Below are 18,502 nucleotides of genomic sequence, written 5' to 3'. Positions count from 1 at the left end.
GTCTGTCATCCTTTGTTTACTTAACAAAAAACATTCTCCGCTGAAACAACTTTGCTAATTAAGGATAAAATTCAGGTGTTGTCTTGTCTAGATAAAGAGAATCTGACAGGGCAGAAATGTTCAGAATGTGCAGTTCCAACTTCAGTACAAAATTTTATGATGACTTTTAGGTATAGTTATTGCTCTCAAATGAGTATTAATACCATTTTGTTTGTGTTTTTGGCTATTATTTTTAAAACTATGAACAGCGAAAAAAAATACAATATCATCAGAAAGCCACTAATTAATCAAATGGCAGCTAGATATTGTCTTTCTGCAACTTCTAGGAATTATTGCTCTCAACTGATGATTTTTTTTTTGTTTACCGTTCTTGTTTTTTTTATCACTAAAACTAATAACAGACCTTTATGTTGATTACTGTTAGACTAAAAGCAGTAAGCTGTTAAGCCTTTAAAATCTCCAACTTATTAACTAAAATTTGCCAAAAATGCAAGGAGAGCTATACAAGCTAATTTGAACCTCTAGTTCATACCAAGCAGTCAGCTCTATCAACCTCTCAGCTATTTGTTCTTTATATAATTCAATTAGTTGAAGGGAAAATTTAATTTATTTATTATGAAATTTTATATTTGTATTTTATAGGTAAATTGGAGACGTTGACAATAACAAAGAATTTTCAAGTTCTGTGAGTTTTTATATATTAAACATAAGTGCTTTGTAGGTTCTTTCTGTCAAATCAGAGGTTATTGTATATCTTTTAATCAATGCACCTTGCTTACTTGTCTATATTTATATCCCAATTCTAGTAGTTAAAAAGTAGTATGATATAAATTTAATAATATCAACAATGTACTTCCTGTCTGTATATATAGCAGATGTTAAATAATAAAACTAGATTTAACAAATCATGAGAAAAGTTTGGTTTTAGTACAAATAAAAACAAAACATCAGCTTTGAACCTCAGTAAATGACCTCTACTTGTATGTATAATTGCAGGCACATGAATGATTCTATTGGGCCAAAAAATATCTGTTTAGGATTACCCTACCATCCCTAATTTGAAATCCATAAATCCCTGACCCTAAGCCATCTTATTTCCTTTGTAAAGGGAAAGATTAACTAATCTCAGTGTTCACTATCATGCTTATTAGACCAGTTTAAGGAAACTGGCGACTAGTGTGATGAAAAAATCATTTCATTTCCCAGAAAAAAAAACAAGTGAAATAATCAAATCATAAAAAATAAGGGTTAATTTGGTCCATGGACATCTCTGACTCATAACTCAAAATCATGTTGCAGAAAAAAAAGTTGAAAATACTGACCTACGTACTTATTTTTTGGAGGATGATGTAATTAATCCTAAACAGATATATATTATTTTTGTTGCCTTATATGTTGTTTTTTTTTATGTAAATTCCTGACATTGATTGTTGTGTTGCAGCCTTACCATTGATAAAGACACAGACAAGAAAGTATTTAAGCTAGATTTTGGTTTGAGAATATGTTTTGAAGGTGACTGTGTGATTGACGAGATGTATTTAGAGGACCATGAAATACCTATTCCTATTTGTAATGAAAATTTTACATTCTCAGGTAAGGAAAACTTGTGAAGTCATGTTTTGGCAATGCCAAACACTATTAAAATTAGATTAAAAGATAGTTAAGGCCCTGCTAGTAAAACAAAGGGAGTAGTTCAAAATTTCTATCAAGTATTTTCAAATACACAGAGCTTCTATTATATAACATCAGTTACTCTGAGATTAAAGACATTTATTGATAGTATGTTTGACACCAAAATTGTCAAATAAAGCCAAATAGTTACACAAGTTTTTTTATTTACAGGTAAAAATTACCTTCATCAGTGACACATAGATGTTATGTCTTTGGACATTTGAGTGAAAATAAACAATGCACATAGAGTAATTTGAGCGCCAACATCATAGGTCATTTTAGCACTGAAATACTAATCTAACCTGAATTTTTCAAATAGGACATTGAGCGAAGTTTCCTGTGATACTAATATATGAATTGAAAAAATATAGTTTAGTAAAAAGTAAGAAAAAAAATAAGCTTTCATAAATAAAAAGATTTTTATGCCCCATTTATGGGCATTATGTTTTCTGGTCTGTGCATCCGTTTGTTCGTTCGTCCGTCTGTTCGTCTGTCCCGCTTCAGGTTAAAGTTTTTGGTCAAGGTAGTTTTTGATGAAGTTGAAGTCCAATCAACTTGAAACTTAGTACACATGTTCATTATGATATGATCTTTCTAATTTTAATGCCAAATTAGAGATTGTCTTTCATTTTCACGGTCCACTGAACATAGAAAATGATAGTGCAGATGGGACATCCGTGTACTGGGGACACATTCTTGTATTTGATTTCAAATGCTTTGATTTAATTTAATTGTAACTATCATTTTTATCTTTAAAGGAGAGTCTATACCAGATTTAGTGAAATCAATTGGAGGTAAAATGACGGAAGATGCTTTTGATTTAGTACTAAAAGTCTTTGGACTTGATGTAAGTACTCTTACTAATGTTAAATGATTAAAATGATATTTAATACAAGGATCAGGAGATGTGGTATAAATGCCAATGATACAACTATCCGAGAGTCAAAAAGATTTTGATGTCAGAAACTATAGATCATCCTGGTTAGATTCTTGTTTGTTTGTATATTCTTTATTTATCTTTGCAGAAACACTTCAAGACAGGACCATGTAAAGTTAAAGAAGGACCACAAGGTATCAAAATTTTATTCTGTTTAACATTCTGGATTAAAGTCTTCTATTATCTTTGTATCTGAAATCCCTTTGCAAAGTAGGGATGTCCAGATTTTCAGAATAGTCCAATTAAGTGTTAGAAACCAATTTATACAGAATCAACATTGAACTTGACTGATTTCACTCTAGATCTTGTATCCACAGAGTAACAACACTTGATAGAGGAAAAAAGATACAATGTTTAGTTTCTTGATGATTAAGAGAGATGTAGTGAGGGGCAACTAATACAGATCATGTTCCAATAACAAAAAATTAAATTTCAACCTTTTATACACTTTATCGCTATTTGGAAATCTGTCCCACTTGAACTTTTGATGTCATACAACAATCACGTTTCCATTGTGGTGTCAGATATTTTCTATTGTGACGTCAAAATTTTACAGGAACTTTTATGATGTCCATCAATAGAGGACAAATAGCAATAAGGTGTATTATTTATGCTGCTTGATAACTCAGGAAATTGATAATTTTGTATTAAAAAGAATTAACAGGAAGAACCTTCCACCAAATCAATGTATAGCCAAGTTGGTTTGTACTATTAAACAGGTACTAAACACAGAAGATCAGTTTGAAACAAACAAGAACTATGCCCATTTAGAAAAGAGAAACTCCCTTTTTTTTTTATTTCTGGCTAACATGAGTCAGCATGAAAGAAAATTGAAATTTATCATTTGTTCTTGAGATTATTTGCACAAAATCAACTGATTTCATATTAAATCCCAACTCCTAAGTTGAGGCTATATTTCAATTTTTTTCTTTCAATCCATTTGTTCATCTGTTTTTATGTCTTGGTTGGTCCTTCTGTCCTTTCAACATTTTTTTAGTCAAACTTTTTTTGAACCTTTATATTTAGTTAGCAGCTTGACAGTTTTACATGTGATGAGATTTAACATGTTTTTGCTTAGAAACATTTCTTGTAAATTGGAAAAACTATATATGAATTAGAGGAAGAGATAATACAGTCAAAATTTTCATTGATGATATAATTAAGAAATAATTCATGGGGGCTTGAATATATCGTGATTTTACCACGGGTTGGCCCTTTATGACAAATATTTTACCCTGAGCGATAGAGAGAGGTAAAATATTAGCATAAAGGGACAACCAGTGGTAAAATTACAATATAATCGACAAGCCCCCATGAATTATTTCGATTCTAATAGGACAAATGCGGCAATTGTTTTGGATCGAAGCGCTCTAGGTGAAGGCATTATTTGCCATTCCTATAAATAAACGCACTATTTAATTGACGTAAAAGAACGGAGCAAACTGAATAAGCGACATGCTTAAACTATTTACAATAAAATATTTAGATAGGTATGGATTAATCTAAATCACAATTGTACTTATATGTCTTCTAAGTATACAAAAAAATGGCTTATATAACACATTTTAGCATCGTTTGTTTACGTTTCCTCGTTTGTGATGATTTTCAGTTTCACAAGCGTGTATTTTCCCGTAAAATGCTTATATTCTGACGTCATAGTTCTATGACGTCAGGTAGCTCATTCATAAAAAGCATTTGACGTGGGAGTACGATCGGAACAGCCCAAACAATATATTCATATTTTACCACGGGTGTGTACTCAAAGCGTTTGAAGGACGTCATGTTTAAGAATGATAAATATAAATATTAACACTTCAAGTCTGCAGCATGAAGATTATACAAGGTATGGTTTTGTCTTTGCACATTGTGCTGTGACTATTAACCCACAAAAATACCAACCAACCAGTATCAGGACAATGTTAACATGTGATGTTTTTATATTATTATTACATATATTTCAGATTGTCCTGTAACTATTAACCCACAGAAGTACCTACCAGCCAGCATCAGGACTATGTTACAGTGTGAGATGACAGATAATTGTTTTGGTTTGGATTGCTGCATAGACTTAACATTCCAACTTCCGCTGGGTGATGAGGATGTGACCTTCCATATACCATTCTGGTTCAAATTTAAACCTTGTGACTTTGAAGTTGATGCCAGATTTGGAGGATTTACCTACCATAAATATATTCTGGATTACAATTGGGGTAATAAATCTTTTATGTTATTGAAAGCTAGGCAAAAAAATGCAGGTCATCCCTAATAAGCATAAGGACAAAGATATGAACAATTAAATGTTCCATTATGGCCCTCAACAATAAGCAGGACCTGGTCCATATAGTAACCTATATTAGAGTCATGTAGGGCAAAATGTTAGAGAATTCTAAAAAAAAGTAACCAAGTCTGATATATACTTTAACAATAAACAAAAAAAATAATATGACCGCCATATGAACCACAGACAACCACTGATTCCAGGTTCCTAGTTTGGAACAGGCACTTAATGAATATGGTGAGGTTAAATATGTTAGTGAGCACTTAACCCTTTCATAACCTTGGAAGTTGGTATGACAGCACAACAAAAGAGCAAACTTTAAAAATCATAGGGAAAGGATTTGCTCATCAGATTGGTACTAAGTACCAAAAAAAATAAATAATGGAGACAAAGTACTCATAGTGTCGAAAACTACTTCAAAGCCCAATTTCAACTCATAAATAAACCATGTTCTCCCAGACTCATGTTAATCAGTACACCTCCAACAGCTTAATAGTTAAGACAACATAAGCAGTCTGAGAATGACATGTTCAAGTGCAATACCAAATATAAGTATCAACAGGATAAAGGACCATGGGTGTTTAGAAATGTCACCATCCAAAATTTAAGCAAAAAATAAACATTAGGGAATGAAAAATCCTCTTTTATTCTAAATTTTTTGTTTAAAACTGAAATACTGGAAATTCAAAAAATTTTGCAATGTTATTATTATTTGGAAAATTGCAAGGGGAATGGTGTCATACAAAAAAATTGTATTTTAAATTTTCCTTGCATTATTTGTATGTAGCATTTTCTGAAATCATGATATGATAACATTTGTCTTGGTTGTCCAACAATAACAATAATAAATACACACAATAACTTTTGAATATACAGTATCCAAAAGTGAGTAATTAATTCTGCTACTATTATATTTTCTTACAGTGGTTACATTGAATAAATTTCTGCAGTATAGTTAGAAAAAAATTGATTATTTAAAGCAAACAAATTGTTACAGCAATTTTCAGTTTTTTGTTTTCGATTTCCAATGTTGATAACAACTAAACATGCATTGATGTTGACTACATTCATTGCAATGCTATGTTTTGTGTAAAAGAAAAATAATTATTTCAATGTATTCCATTATTTTTTGAAAATTTATTACAGGTGAAAAAAATGTTTTGTCTATAGGAAATGGTGATCCGGCACCTGTTTCTATTGAGTAAGTTTTGTAGCGAGTATTTTAACTCAATAAGACAATATATGAGAGTTGTAATGGGTACCTTCATGACGAATAACAGTATAAATTCTAGCCAAATGACGTTAACAGTAATCATTGGTGCATGACGATAAAATGTGCACTTTCTATTAGACAATGAAACAATCAGATGATTTTGACGAATCACGTTAAATATTTTCCAAAAATAACGGTAACGATAATTATTGGAGACTTCTGACTAATCACAGTAAAAATATTTTGACGAATCACGGTAAAATTTTAATGAATTTGACGCCAACGGTAGCTGAAAATAACCATTTGACACCCAACAGTAAATGGCAGCACTTCCCTCGTATAAGCTGTTAAAATACAATTTAATTTTGCATACAAGAAACAGGTAGGCTTAGGGATAGAGTTTACTGAAAGAAATCTATACAGGACAAGGTTGTCACATTATGGTACTGTGGACTCATTCATTTTCATAGGAACAATTGTACATACTCGTGCTATTTCAACATTTGATATGGTTTTGTTTTTTAGTTAATTAGATTAGAATAGAAATATTTGATGTTGAATTATTAGTGTCATATTGTTATTAACAGTTTTTCTCAATTAGATATTTTTCAGTCCATAGAATTCCAAAAGTTATAAAATCTTCCAATTTTCTTCTGCTTATAATAGCTGTGATCTTCATATATTGTTTTGAATTTATTAAGGTATACACTTGACAAGATGACAGCCGGTCAGGGCTTCATCATAGATGCCAAGATCATCATCTGTTTTCCTATTGATGGTGAATCATTCTGTGCTCCTGATGGAGGAATTCACATCTTAAAACAACAAAAATTTCCTGTCTGTTCCCAAGATTTTTATGACTGGATAAAAGGTATTTGTGAATATCTTAGATTTTGGATTATCATTTATTTGTATAACGTTTATATATTGCAAAGAAATGAAGTCATAAAAGGAAAATATTTTTTTTTCGTGAATAAACCTACTGAGAAATTGGGTACAAACATGTATGTTAACCTGAATATTCCTAAGAGCCTACCATAGCTTTAAACCTTTTTCACTGAAATTGGGCAAATATATTTTCATCTGCTACTTTCTTGACAGAGATGTAATTTTTTTCAAGTATTTGCTTTAAGCCAAAAATTGTAAACAAGTGTTGTGTTTAACCAAATGAAAACATATCTTACCGACGAAAAAGTCTTCAACAAATGGACGTGAACCAAAAACAGAGATAAATATAATACAAGTGGATCAGATTCCAGAACCTGATAAGACTTTTTCCAGGTTTGCCTTTGAAAATAAAAAAAAAAAACGAATTCTGCCAGCCCTTTTTTTCCACTGGTGTCAAGAGATATATATTTTTTAAGTCTTTTCAGTTTATTTTTTTTTCTTTCTGTGTTTTAATTTGTAAAGCCTTTCAACTCTTCCTGGAAGGATTCATCTAAAGTTGCATGTCACATCTGGTGATAGTTGACAAACATGTTTCTTTTTTGGGGGTGAAAGGAGTTATCTTTCAACAGAAATAGACATGCTATTTTTCTCAATTTTCATCTCAGATTTTACACACTGTTGAATTTATTAAGATACAATTTAATTGGTTTTTAAAGCAATTGCTTTTATGCCGTCGCGTATGGCCATCTTTGTGACCCAGATCAGAGACTCCTCCCAGATCAAGCCATAGTATTTTGTTAAACAGGCTCCTGGTCAGTCATTCTTTAACACCTATGTATGTTTTCTAATGCAATACATAGCTTGAAACTTTAAAAAAAAAGTTAGTGGATTTAAGAAGTTTCAGAATATGTTCTTGTAGATGTATTTTTGTATTTAAAGGGTCAACCGTTTGACTATCAAATAACATAGAAGTCCGAGTGAAAAAAAGTACATTTTTATAAATGCGATTCCGTTTTCCGCCGTTCGTACGATGTTTCAACAAAATATGGATTCATTTCAGTTGTTGATTTAGTATTGAAAATTTAACTGAATTATCTCCTAATAAATACGTTTTTTTATGTTTAATTTGTGTTTCTTTAAGAGGTCAGGTGCTCTTGTTCATTCATAAAATTCTCGTTCATTCATACATTTGTTGTAAAATCAAAATCACTACACAGGTTAATGCGTAGTGTCAAATTATTACCTGTAATCCAAAAATAGACAAACTTTATTTGCGCAAATAATTTAGCGGAACGAAACCCTTGTTGAAAACACATAGCAATAAGTTCGTTTTCCTTTTCTGTCAAAACTCCGTAATATTTATCGATCACCTTACTAATGAAATGGACCCGTCCAAACGTAGTAGATGCCAAGTCGGTCCAGATGAAGAGATATTTACAATTTGGAATTTTCTAGTTTATTAATACATAGATTGAAAAAAAGTACGTCTTTTTAAATATCATGATCAAAACTGGGTTTGCATAACAAATGTCAGATGAAACCATTATCCTCGTCTTTTCAGTGAACAAGTCTACTACGTTTGTTGACACTCGACGGTCCACCGTGTTAGCAATTTTATTTCACATGTTTTCGAAATATTGAAGATCATTTTTCGCAATGTTTCCTAAAAATTGATAAATATCAAAGCAACGTAGAGCTGTTTGTTCTTGTTCGTATAATAAAATTGAGAATGGAAATGGGGAATTTGTCAAAGAGACAACAACCCGACCATAGAAAAACATACAACAGCAGAATTAAGGTCACCAACAGGTCTTCAATGCAGCGAAAAATTCCCGCACCCGGAGGCGTCCTTCAGCTGGCCCCTATACAATATATATACTAGTTCAGTGATAATGATTTAATGTCATGTTTGTCTGTGATGACCCCCCTTTTCGGGATTGCATGAGAATTGTAGTTATCTCGTACCCACATGCACTTGTTTCTATCCATAGGAAGGTCGACTATCCATATAAAACTATTTATATGGATAATCGACCTTCCTATGGATAGAAACAAGTGCCTGTGCTCGTACCGCATCAGAAGGACACATATCAACTGAGCAATAATGTTTGGAACTTAGTTTTAAAAATGATGACAAAGTAACATTATGAAAATATTTTTATTAAGCTGAAATATACATTTATTCTTTACATGTTTATGTCTTGTAAGATATTTTATTTCTTTCCCGTTTTTTAACATTTGCGTCTGGAAAGTTGAAATGTTTTAACTTAATCATTTGTGTTAATGGTTAAATATAAATTAATAATGAAAATTGTTAAAATTAAATCAATGAAGGAAATTATTGCCAAGGAAGTTACAAACACTACCAGGGGATAATCCATGATGATTTCTTTTTGAGTTATATGTTTCAGCACATGTATATTTGACCCCAACTTTAGCCTGGTAAACGTGTTGTCTCCTTGTGAAATATAAAACATATTAAAAATGACTTTCTGCTAAAGTCTTTTATTTATATAAAGTTAAAACCTTCTTACTTTTAACTAGACAACACTCATGTCAGGTTTAATTCTTGTATATATGTGGATGAAAAATAAAAGTCCCCAAACATTAACATGGCAGCAATTGCTTTTACAGCCTTTAAGGCTTTGATTTTTATTATGTCTTGCCTTAACATGTAATAGAACAATTTGTTTAAAAGAATTTTATACATGTTTTAGTACACTTTTTCCAAAAAAAATATTTTGATATTTTAGACTGTGAAACTGCAATGCCAGCGGATATTATATTTGTTTTGGATGAGTCTGGAAATGTCAACCAAGATGTTTTTACTGTGTCATTGGAAGCTATATCAGAGGCCACAGGCAAGCTAGCCATAGGTGAAAATCTGATTCACGTTGGAATGTCTATGTTTGGTGGAACTGGTACCTCTAGAACAAGTTTTGACCTGGATACCAGTTTTGAAAGAAAAACAGTACTTCAGAGTATAAGGGAAACATCATTCAACAAAAAAGAAAATACTGATATTGGTGACGCTTTGAGATATGTGTGTGAAAACATGTTTGTTTCCAGTAAGGGTGACAGAGGAGATGTAAAGAATTATGTTGTGTTGATGACAGATGGTCAGTCTAACAGAGGGAGCACTCAGACAGGAGTAAATACCTGTAGAAATAATGGTGTTACAATCATAGCCGTGGGGATAGGGGATGGTATTAGCAGGACGGAGTTGTTATCTGTTGTACAGGATCCTAATCATTTCATCAATACAACTTATGAGAATCTACATTCAAGCCTTGAAGAAATTATTATTCAATCTATTAAATGCAGTGCAGGTATATATCAAAAACTTTTATCCAGTATTTTTTATGGAAAAAAAAAAATTAACCTTCAAAAAGAAGATTTTACAGTAACTTGTGCAAGCAAGTCTTACTTATTAATTGCTTACCTGTTTCAGATATCTAAACTGTGCAGATTTAAGCAAAGAATAATACAGATTGTGTTCTGTTTTTACACACATAGTTATTTAGAAATCTGAGCCTGTTTATGGGAGCATCTGTAGCACTTTAACTAGTGAAGTCTTACAACAATTACTTTTCTGTTGTGGTATCAGATATTTTCTATTATGATGTCATAATTTTACGGGAATCTTTGTGATGTCCAGTAATGTCAGACAAAGAAAGATAAGGTATATCCTAGATGGATGTATAAGTTAATTCAGAAACAATTTTAACTTACCATGCTTTATATATATGCTTTATCTGAAATTGCCAGTAAGTTTTCAAAGTTCAAATTTGCTATTTTTTGTTTAAAACATAATACTTTTTTTACTATTAAATAAAATTATATTAATCAAATTATATTTATTTCAGACGTTTCATCTTTCATTTCTGGTTGGTTAAAACAAGCTGGTATGGAAGTTTTGGATGGAGTGAAGGAAGGTGGTAAACAACTGATACTAAAAAGACTCGGCCTGGAAGATTTTTTCAGCGAACCAAAGTGTGACAAGGAGAGAAAACCCTTTACTCCAAATGTTGGAGGATGGAATAATGGTAATTATTATACCTTACATATATTTAAAACAATTCTATTGGGTGAAACGTAAGCATGTGACATGGAATAATTTAGTTAATTTTCATTTAATTGCAAGGAAGGACGAATAACCATAAAAATTTACACCAGCAGTGAATAACCCTATTATTCACCGGTGAATAACCTTTTCAGCTTGTTTATTTGTACTTGAGTTACCTCCCATGCAAATGTCACAGACGTAAATAAACAAAATGGCAGCATTCACGTGACACTGGAAGCCAATCGAGAGACGAGGAAATATGGCATTGGACATAAATAGAGCTGAGAGTGCCAGCAGCCGATGATATCATTTATAAACGGTCCTTTTCAGGGCCATCAATATTTTACAAAAAGATTCTACTTTTGTTGTAAATTCGAGAAAAATCAAACACAAATGTATTTTCAAACGTCAGTCTGTGTGTTATGTTAAAAATATAGACTAGTAAGTGTTTGAAATGCCCTTCTACTGTTAGTTTGGTATAATAAAACAATTGTGGCCACTTAGAATTGATGAATATCCAAAATTGTCAACCCTCAATAGTTATTTCACTTCGCCTGCTTCACCTCTTCAACGGGACGTAATTGTATATTGTCTTGTCAGTAATTGTTAAAGGAGATACACATGTTCTTTCATGTCCTTGTCTATATATAGTTGTCAGATAAGCACTTATATGAGAACGGTCATGGATATATCTTACTAAGTCTATTATATGAATAAACAAGACAATATGTGCTTTGATAACATAAGTTATTTAAGAACTACCAGGGATTTTACATGTTTTTATCTATTTCAGAGTGTCCATTAGGAATACTTGATAAACCAGAGCTACCAGACAAGATGGCTTGCCATTTTAAGGATACCTGTACTGGAATAGAATGCTGTATAGAAATTCCTTTTCTAGATGTAACATTACATCCTTTCTTCATCATTGACCCATGTGAATATACCTTAAACTATGGTGTCAACACAATTAATGAAACTATCCAGCTTATCAATTATGAATGGGGTATGTTTTTGATACACATATTCAAAAGTAACTTCTGTTGTTAAAACAAAATTGAAGCATCATGTTACCACTGGATATGCTAAAAATGCAATGTGCACTACCACCAAATTTTTTTTTACAAGTCTTCTGAAATTGATTGAGTGTTTTGAATACCTCACTGGTATAATGACACCACTTTCACTCTTTGCTATATCATGTTGGTCAGCTTTTATTGATGTCCTATCAAAAAAAAAAATGTAGAGGCATTGTACTGACCTATTGATAATTTGTCCATCTTTTATGTAAATTCATTTTTAGTTGAATGGTTTCAGACTTTGTAGATTATAAAAGAATCATCATATGCAAATGTCAGGCCAGATTTGTGTTACCCTCGACCATCGTTCTGTTCTTCTTTCCATCCTTCCTTCCATTCATTCCAATAAGATTTTCACATATTAAACACAAGCTGATGTTGTCCTTAGTCACTTTCAGCTGAGGATTTATGAATCTTCTTGAAGGTGAATTGTATCTGAAAAGGATGAGCCATATATATATGTTTTATCCCTATATGCAGGATTTCTTTATGGTTTTGTTTAATGGGGAAAAAATACATTGACTTACAATTTGTAGTTATTAAAATTTCTCAATATTTATATTTTATAGGAAAAACAGAAAAGATAAACCTTGCAGGTGGTGTTTTGCAATTACAGTAAGCTTCTTACAGTGACTTAACTGTCCAACTATTGGAACTTATTCAAAATTTTGACCAAATTGCAATTTGTTTTATTAAACCAAATTGTTCAACTGGTCAGAATTTTGAACAAATTGTTTAGTCCAAATGTGAAAGTGTCAGGTGATAAAATAAAACATACTTACAATCCTAAATGATTTTTGTCCACTTTAATGTTGTTGTGACAAAATTAGTCTATCAGTTTGTGTAGGTATATTATAGTCATTACCATACTGAAGGTGAACTGTTATTTATTTTGAATTGCTATAAAAATGTCCAGACTAAGCTTTCATGTAGTTTTTCTTTCTAAAAGTATTCTAAAATGATTGATATTAGAAAAAAAAGTGTCTTGAAACAATGAAAGACTGAAAAGCTTTAGATTAAGTTATTACATGAAAGAAAACAGGAAGCAACTATAATTTTTCTAACAATAATATGAAACGTAAGTTGTTTTAATTCAGGAATAATTCTTGCATTTTATACTCATTTTTACGTGGGAAGATATTATATTTATGAATAACTTTTTTATTTTAATTTTATCATCTCTTCAAAGATAGAATTAGGTTTTGGACTTTCGAATATTTTTACCTTGACCATCACTAGAGACAGGTTAGGGCTAGGTAGCATAATAAATATGCCAGATTTATTTTGAAACTATCAGATTTACATTTGGTGAAATTTTGTTTTAGATTTGTCATAAAGAAGCCTGCTGAGATGAAAAAGTTTGTAGTGTATCTGTCAGCCAAAGCATGCTTTGAAGAGAGTTGTGTTCCTGATGTCAAGATATTTGATGGAACAGAGATTCCCCAACCTATCTGTGATTTGTATGCTGATTATAACTTCAAAGGTAGAACAGATGGTCAATCAAAATATTTATTTCTTGACTGAACTATGCAAGTCTACTTTCACTTTTCTTTCAGTGAAGATTGTTAAGTTAGAAATAAGAAGAGAGAGCGTAAAAGTATAAGGCATTATTAACACTTGGATAGTTACTGTTTCTCAATCACTGGGGAACTATTGTGATTGGGTAGATATAATTAAATATTGTAGGAGTTTATCTTACCTGAGATGAATGCTTCAGAATGTGAGACACAAGAATTATAGTTAACATGATGAAAATGGCAGGGATATCTAAGTTCACAAAGTATTATAGTTCAAGTGTGGAAGACCTAGACAAGCCAAATTGTGTTTATAGATATAAAGATTAAAGTTTGAAATTCCATCTGGCTTATAGCAGTTAACCTTGACCTCATTTTCATGCTTCACTAACTTACTCAAGTCTATAGAATAGTTGGGATGTGTTAGATTAATTCTAATGCAACATCGTTTATAACGTTCATATTGATTGGATAACATCACCCATTTTTATGGCATCAATTCACAATTAATGCTATGAAAATCTAACAACAAATTTCTTGAATATATTCTTCAGAGTTTTCACTTTCTGAATGGGCAGACCGTGTGGGAACAGATATAAAGAGCCAGTTGAAGACTGAGTTCCGTACACTTCTACTGGAACAGCTAGGACTCGATGTTATGTTGAAAAACCCATCATGTAACAGAAGTGATGATATGTATAGCCCAGCTGTAAATGGGTGGAATAACAGTAAGTCATGATAATAAAAATGTTGAAGTATTTTAAGATATATACTTAGTCAATAATACTATAACGTTCCTAGTCAAATTATTAATACCAAGGGCATTTTACAGGGCCAAATATGAAAAAGTCCATATATTGATACTTTTATTAACCAACTATAAGGCAACTGTAATCAAGTCCATTCAAGAACAGTCTTCGAGTCTTGATCCAAATACACCTATTAAACCATGAATTTATAACAGGACCAATACAGAAAATGCCAGTTCATAACACTTTTAGTAAAAGGTTTTAATTCTTCGATTAAACAAAGAGTAAGAATCTTAACGTAAAGAAGATACATCATACAGGAATTCATAGCTGAACTTGTCTTTTCGCATTCACAATGGATTCATGGTCAGCATTGTCAGAAGTAATTTCTGATTTCTCATCCAAGTACTCAATTCTATGCTATTACAATTCATATCATCTAGCAAATATTAAGAAGCTGGGAAGAATAAATCAGACAGTTTAACTATTCTTACTCTTTCTGCGTTCGATTGATCAACGGAAATGAAACAGTGATAATAATCGAAAGTCGTACTCGAAAAGGCTGTGAAATATTTCCGTTTCAAGCCGTTACTAAATTAAACTTTTTTTTTATATTAAGTTAAAATAAAACATTATAAAAAGTTGTCACTTATTTAAAGAAATAAACAACATTTAATCGATATCCCGTTCCATCTGTTCATAATGCATGGCTGTGATTTCGTAATGCACGGGTATGATTTGGTAATGCATGACTGAGATTTCGTAATGACTGGCTGTAGCAATTTCTCCGTTCATAATGACCAGTTGTCGAAATTTTCCTTTTATAAAGCATGGGCATTTCTATACATATTGTAGTAAGTTGGTTAATAATAGTTTACAATTTTTAAAAATTCTGACAGTGTATTCTCATTTTCCTGTATCCATATCTCCTTATTTGCCTGGTAATAATGATTTTCAGAATGTCCAGCACTCTCAAACTCTTCTGTCAAGTCCTGTAATTAGCTATCTACCGGATTGTTGTAATTTTTGAATGTTGAGCATTGACTTTCAGATTTTTTGGCCCCTGTCTCCTGTTATGAACACATTTTTAGCTCACCTGGCTTGAAGGGCCAAGTGAGCTATTCTCATCATTTGGCGTCCGTCGTCATAAACTTTTACATTTTAAACTTCTTTTACAAACCTGAATGGAATGACATCAAACACAGCATTAATGTTCCTAATGAGGTGTTGATCAAGTGTTCTCACTTTGAATCCAACCTATTATCCAAGATGGCCGCAACCTGAGAACCTAGTTTAACATAGAATCCTATGGGAAATTCATACAGTTTCTTGTTATATACGTGATTATTGTAATTTTTAGAATGTTCCACACGGTCTCCATCAGATTTGATAGGTCCAGTCTCCTGTTATACACCTGTCAGTGATTATTGTAATTATACCCCACGCAACAAAGTTGCAGAGGGTATAATGTTTTTGACCCGTCCGTCCGTCAGTCCGTCCTTCCGTCCGTCAGTCCGTCCGTCCGTCAGTCAGTCAGTCCTGTTTCTTGTCATCTTAACTCCTCTCAAACCACACAACAGAATTTCACGAAACCTTTTCAGATAATAAGGACATACTATGTAGTTGTGCATATCGACGGGAAATTGCGATTCAATTTTTTTTCTAGGAGTTACGCCCCTTTGAACTTATTTACTTTAATCTACTACTGCAACAGTTTGTCATCGCAACTCCTCTCAAACCACACAACAGAATTTCACGAAACCTTTTCAGATAATAAGGACATACTATGTAGTTGTGCATATCGACGGGAAATTGCGATTCAATTTTTTTTCTAGGAGTTACGCCCCTTTGAACTTATTTACTTTAATGTATTACTGCAACAGTTTGTCATCGCAACTCCTCTCAAACCACACAACAGAATTTCATGAAACTTTGTAGATAATAAGGACATACTATGTAGATGTGCATATCAACAGGAAATTACGGTTCAATTTTTTTCTAGGAGTTATGCCCCTTTGAACTTATTTGCTTCAATGTACTTCTGCAACAGTTTGTCATCTCAACTCCTCTGAAAACACACAACAGAATTTCATGAAATTTTGTAGATAATAAGGACATACTATGTATATTGACAGGAAATTATTATTCAATATTTTTTCTTATACAATTTTTTTTTCTTATACTTATTTAATTTCTCCAATGACAATGTGGGGACGTGGGGTATGTGAGCGTGCTCACTAAGGTTCTTTAATTTTCAGAATGTTCAGGGCTGGATCCCCCAGCTTTGTCAGGCCCAGTCTCCTGTTATATACCTGATTATTGTTATAGATATTCAACAAAGCTCCACCCAATTTGTCAATGCCTGTCTCCTGTTAAATACCTCATAATTGTTATTTTCAGAATGTCCAGCAATGTCTCCTTCTGATTTGTCAGGCCCAGTCTCCTGTTATATACCTGATTATTGTACTGGAATTGATTGCTGTCTTGACTTTGATTACCTGGATTTACACCTGAATTCCTACCTGTATGTTGACACCTGTAATTATGTCATCAGAGGTGGAATAGAAAAATTTACCTTTGAATATCAGCTCCTGGATTACCAATGGGGTAAGTCTTACTCCTTTTTATAAGCTTGTCAAAATTTTGACAGGACGTATTAAGGTATACAAATGTCTGGCGTCCGTTTGTCTGTCAGGCGTCCACATGTCGGACCATAAATTGAGAACCACTTATTCAAATTGCATGAAACTTAACACAGTTGTTTCTTATGATGGTCAAACGATCTGTATACTTTTTGGTGAAAATAGGATGTAAACTTGAGTTACAGGACTTTATAACTAAAACAGGGGTGTGTATGTTTCACATGTCACACTGTATCTCAAAAACAATTTCTGATTGTTGCTTTAAACTTCACACACTTCTTAATTATATTAATCCAAAGATCTGTATACTTTTTGGTGATGATTCAAAATTTTATTTTGGAGTTATTGAGTTTTTTGTTAAAAAGGGGGGTGGGTTTTCACATGTCGCGCCATATCTCATAAACAATTTTTGATTAGTGCTTAAAACTTAACACACTTCTTAGTTATATTAATCTAAAAATCTGTATACTTTTTGGTGATGATACAAAAATTTAATTTTGATTTATTGAGTTTTTTGTAAAAAAAAAGGTGGACTTTCACATGTCGCGCCATATTTCATAAACAATTTATGATTATTGCTTAAAACTTTACGCACTTCTTAGTTATATTAATTTAAAGATCTGTATATTTTTTGGTGATGATTCAAAATATCATTTTAGAGTTATTGAGTTTTTTGTAAAAAAAAAAATTACACATGTCACGCCATATCTCAGAAACTATTTATGATTATTGCATAAAATTTCTCACACAAGACGAAGGGCGTATCATGTGCTCATGGCGCAGCTGTTTATTAATTATTTGAATAAAAGAATTTATGGTACTTAGTCCAGAGGCTTTGCCTCTCCACATCTAATACCAAATTTGCTACATTTGTTAAATCACAAATCAGTAGAACTTATAATAGCTGTTGGTAATATAAAACTTTTAAAAAAATAATCTTTTTATTATGATTATGTTTAGTATGTATATGAATATAGTCAATATCAAATGAATAATGATATTTTTCAAGGAATGACTAACATTTTTTCTGTCTATGAAGTAATAACATAATAAATGTGGTACACTAAATAACCTGTGTCTATTTCAAATAGACAGAAACAATATCAAAGTCATTTCTTATAATTTAATTCTATAAAGGAGTGGATAATTGGCATGGCGGTCACATGACAAAATTATGTCTATGAGCTGATAGACAAAACACTTGCAGCCAATCAGAAGACTTGTTACATCCAAAATTGAATTGTTTACAAATAGAACTTTGAACTTTAGATTAGTATAGTTGTTTTTTTGATAATTAACTTTTCTTTTTTAACTTTTCTTTCAAAATAGGTGAAGTAAAGGAAGAAAAATTATCAGAAATAATCAGAATAAAGTAAGTATTGTCAAAATTAAAATAGCTGTGTTTTGGTATCATTGATTGTGAACAAAATAAAACATTTCCACAGTAATCTCCTCTTGGTCAATC

At 31.9% G+C, this 18,502-nt stretch overlaps 1 protein-coding gene across 1 annotated transcript; it reads left to right on the top strand.

Moving 5' to 3' along the window:
* Nucleotides 1-2,433: 2,433 nt before the first annotated feature.
* On the top strand, nt 2,434-12,751 carry LOC143046851 (uncharacterized). Its single transcript, XM_076219912.1, has 7 exons — nt 2,434-2,518; nt 2,697-2,742; nt 4,570-4,818; nt 9,705-10,316; nt 10,854-11,033; nt 11,847-12,059; nt 12,702-12,751. The coding sequence occupies exons 1-7, from the start codon at nt 2,471-2,473 to the stop codon at nt 12,749-12,751; spliced, it is 1,398 nt and encodes a 465-aa protein (XP_076076027.1). The 5' UTR covers nt 2,434-2,470.
* Nucleotides 12,752-18,502: the final 5,751 nt, after the last annotated feature.

The sequence above is a fragment of the Mytilus galloprovincialis genome, chromosome 9 (genome assembly GCF_965363235.1).
Source record: "Mytilus galloprovincialis chromosome 9, xbMytGall1.hap1.1, whole genome shotgun sequence".
Taxonomy (NCBI): Eukaryota; Metazoa; Mollusca; class Bivalvia; order Mytilida; family Mytilidae; genus Mytilus; species Mytilus galloprovincialis.
This window is presented reverse-complemented; position numbering and strand designations above follow the sequence as displayed.

Bases quoted from the DNA above. Each gene is read 5' to 3' on its own strand.
- LOC143046851 (XM_076219912.1), top strand. From the start codon at position 2,471: ATGACGGAAGATGCTTTTGATTTAGTACTAAAAGTCTTTGGACTTGAT. The intron at 10,317-10,853 runs GTATATATCAAA...TATTTATTTCAG, and splicing joins ATCTATTAAATGCAGTGCAG to ACGTTTCATCTTTCATTTCT. The intron at 12,060-12,701 runs GTATGTTTTTGA...TATATTTTATAG, and splicing joins GCTTATCAATTATGAATGGG to GAAAAACAGAAAAGATAAAC.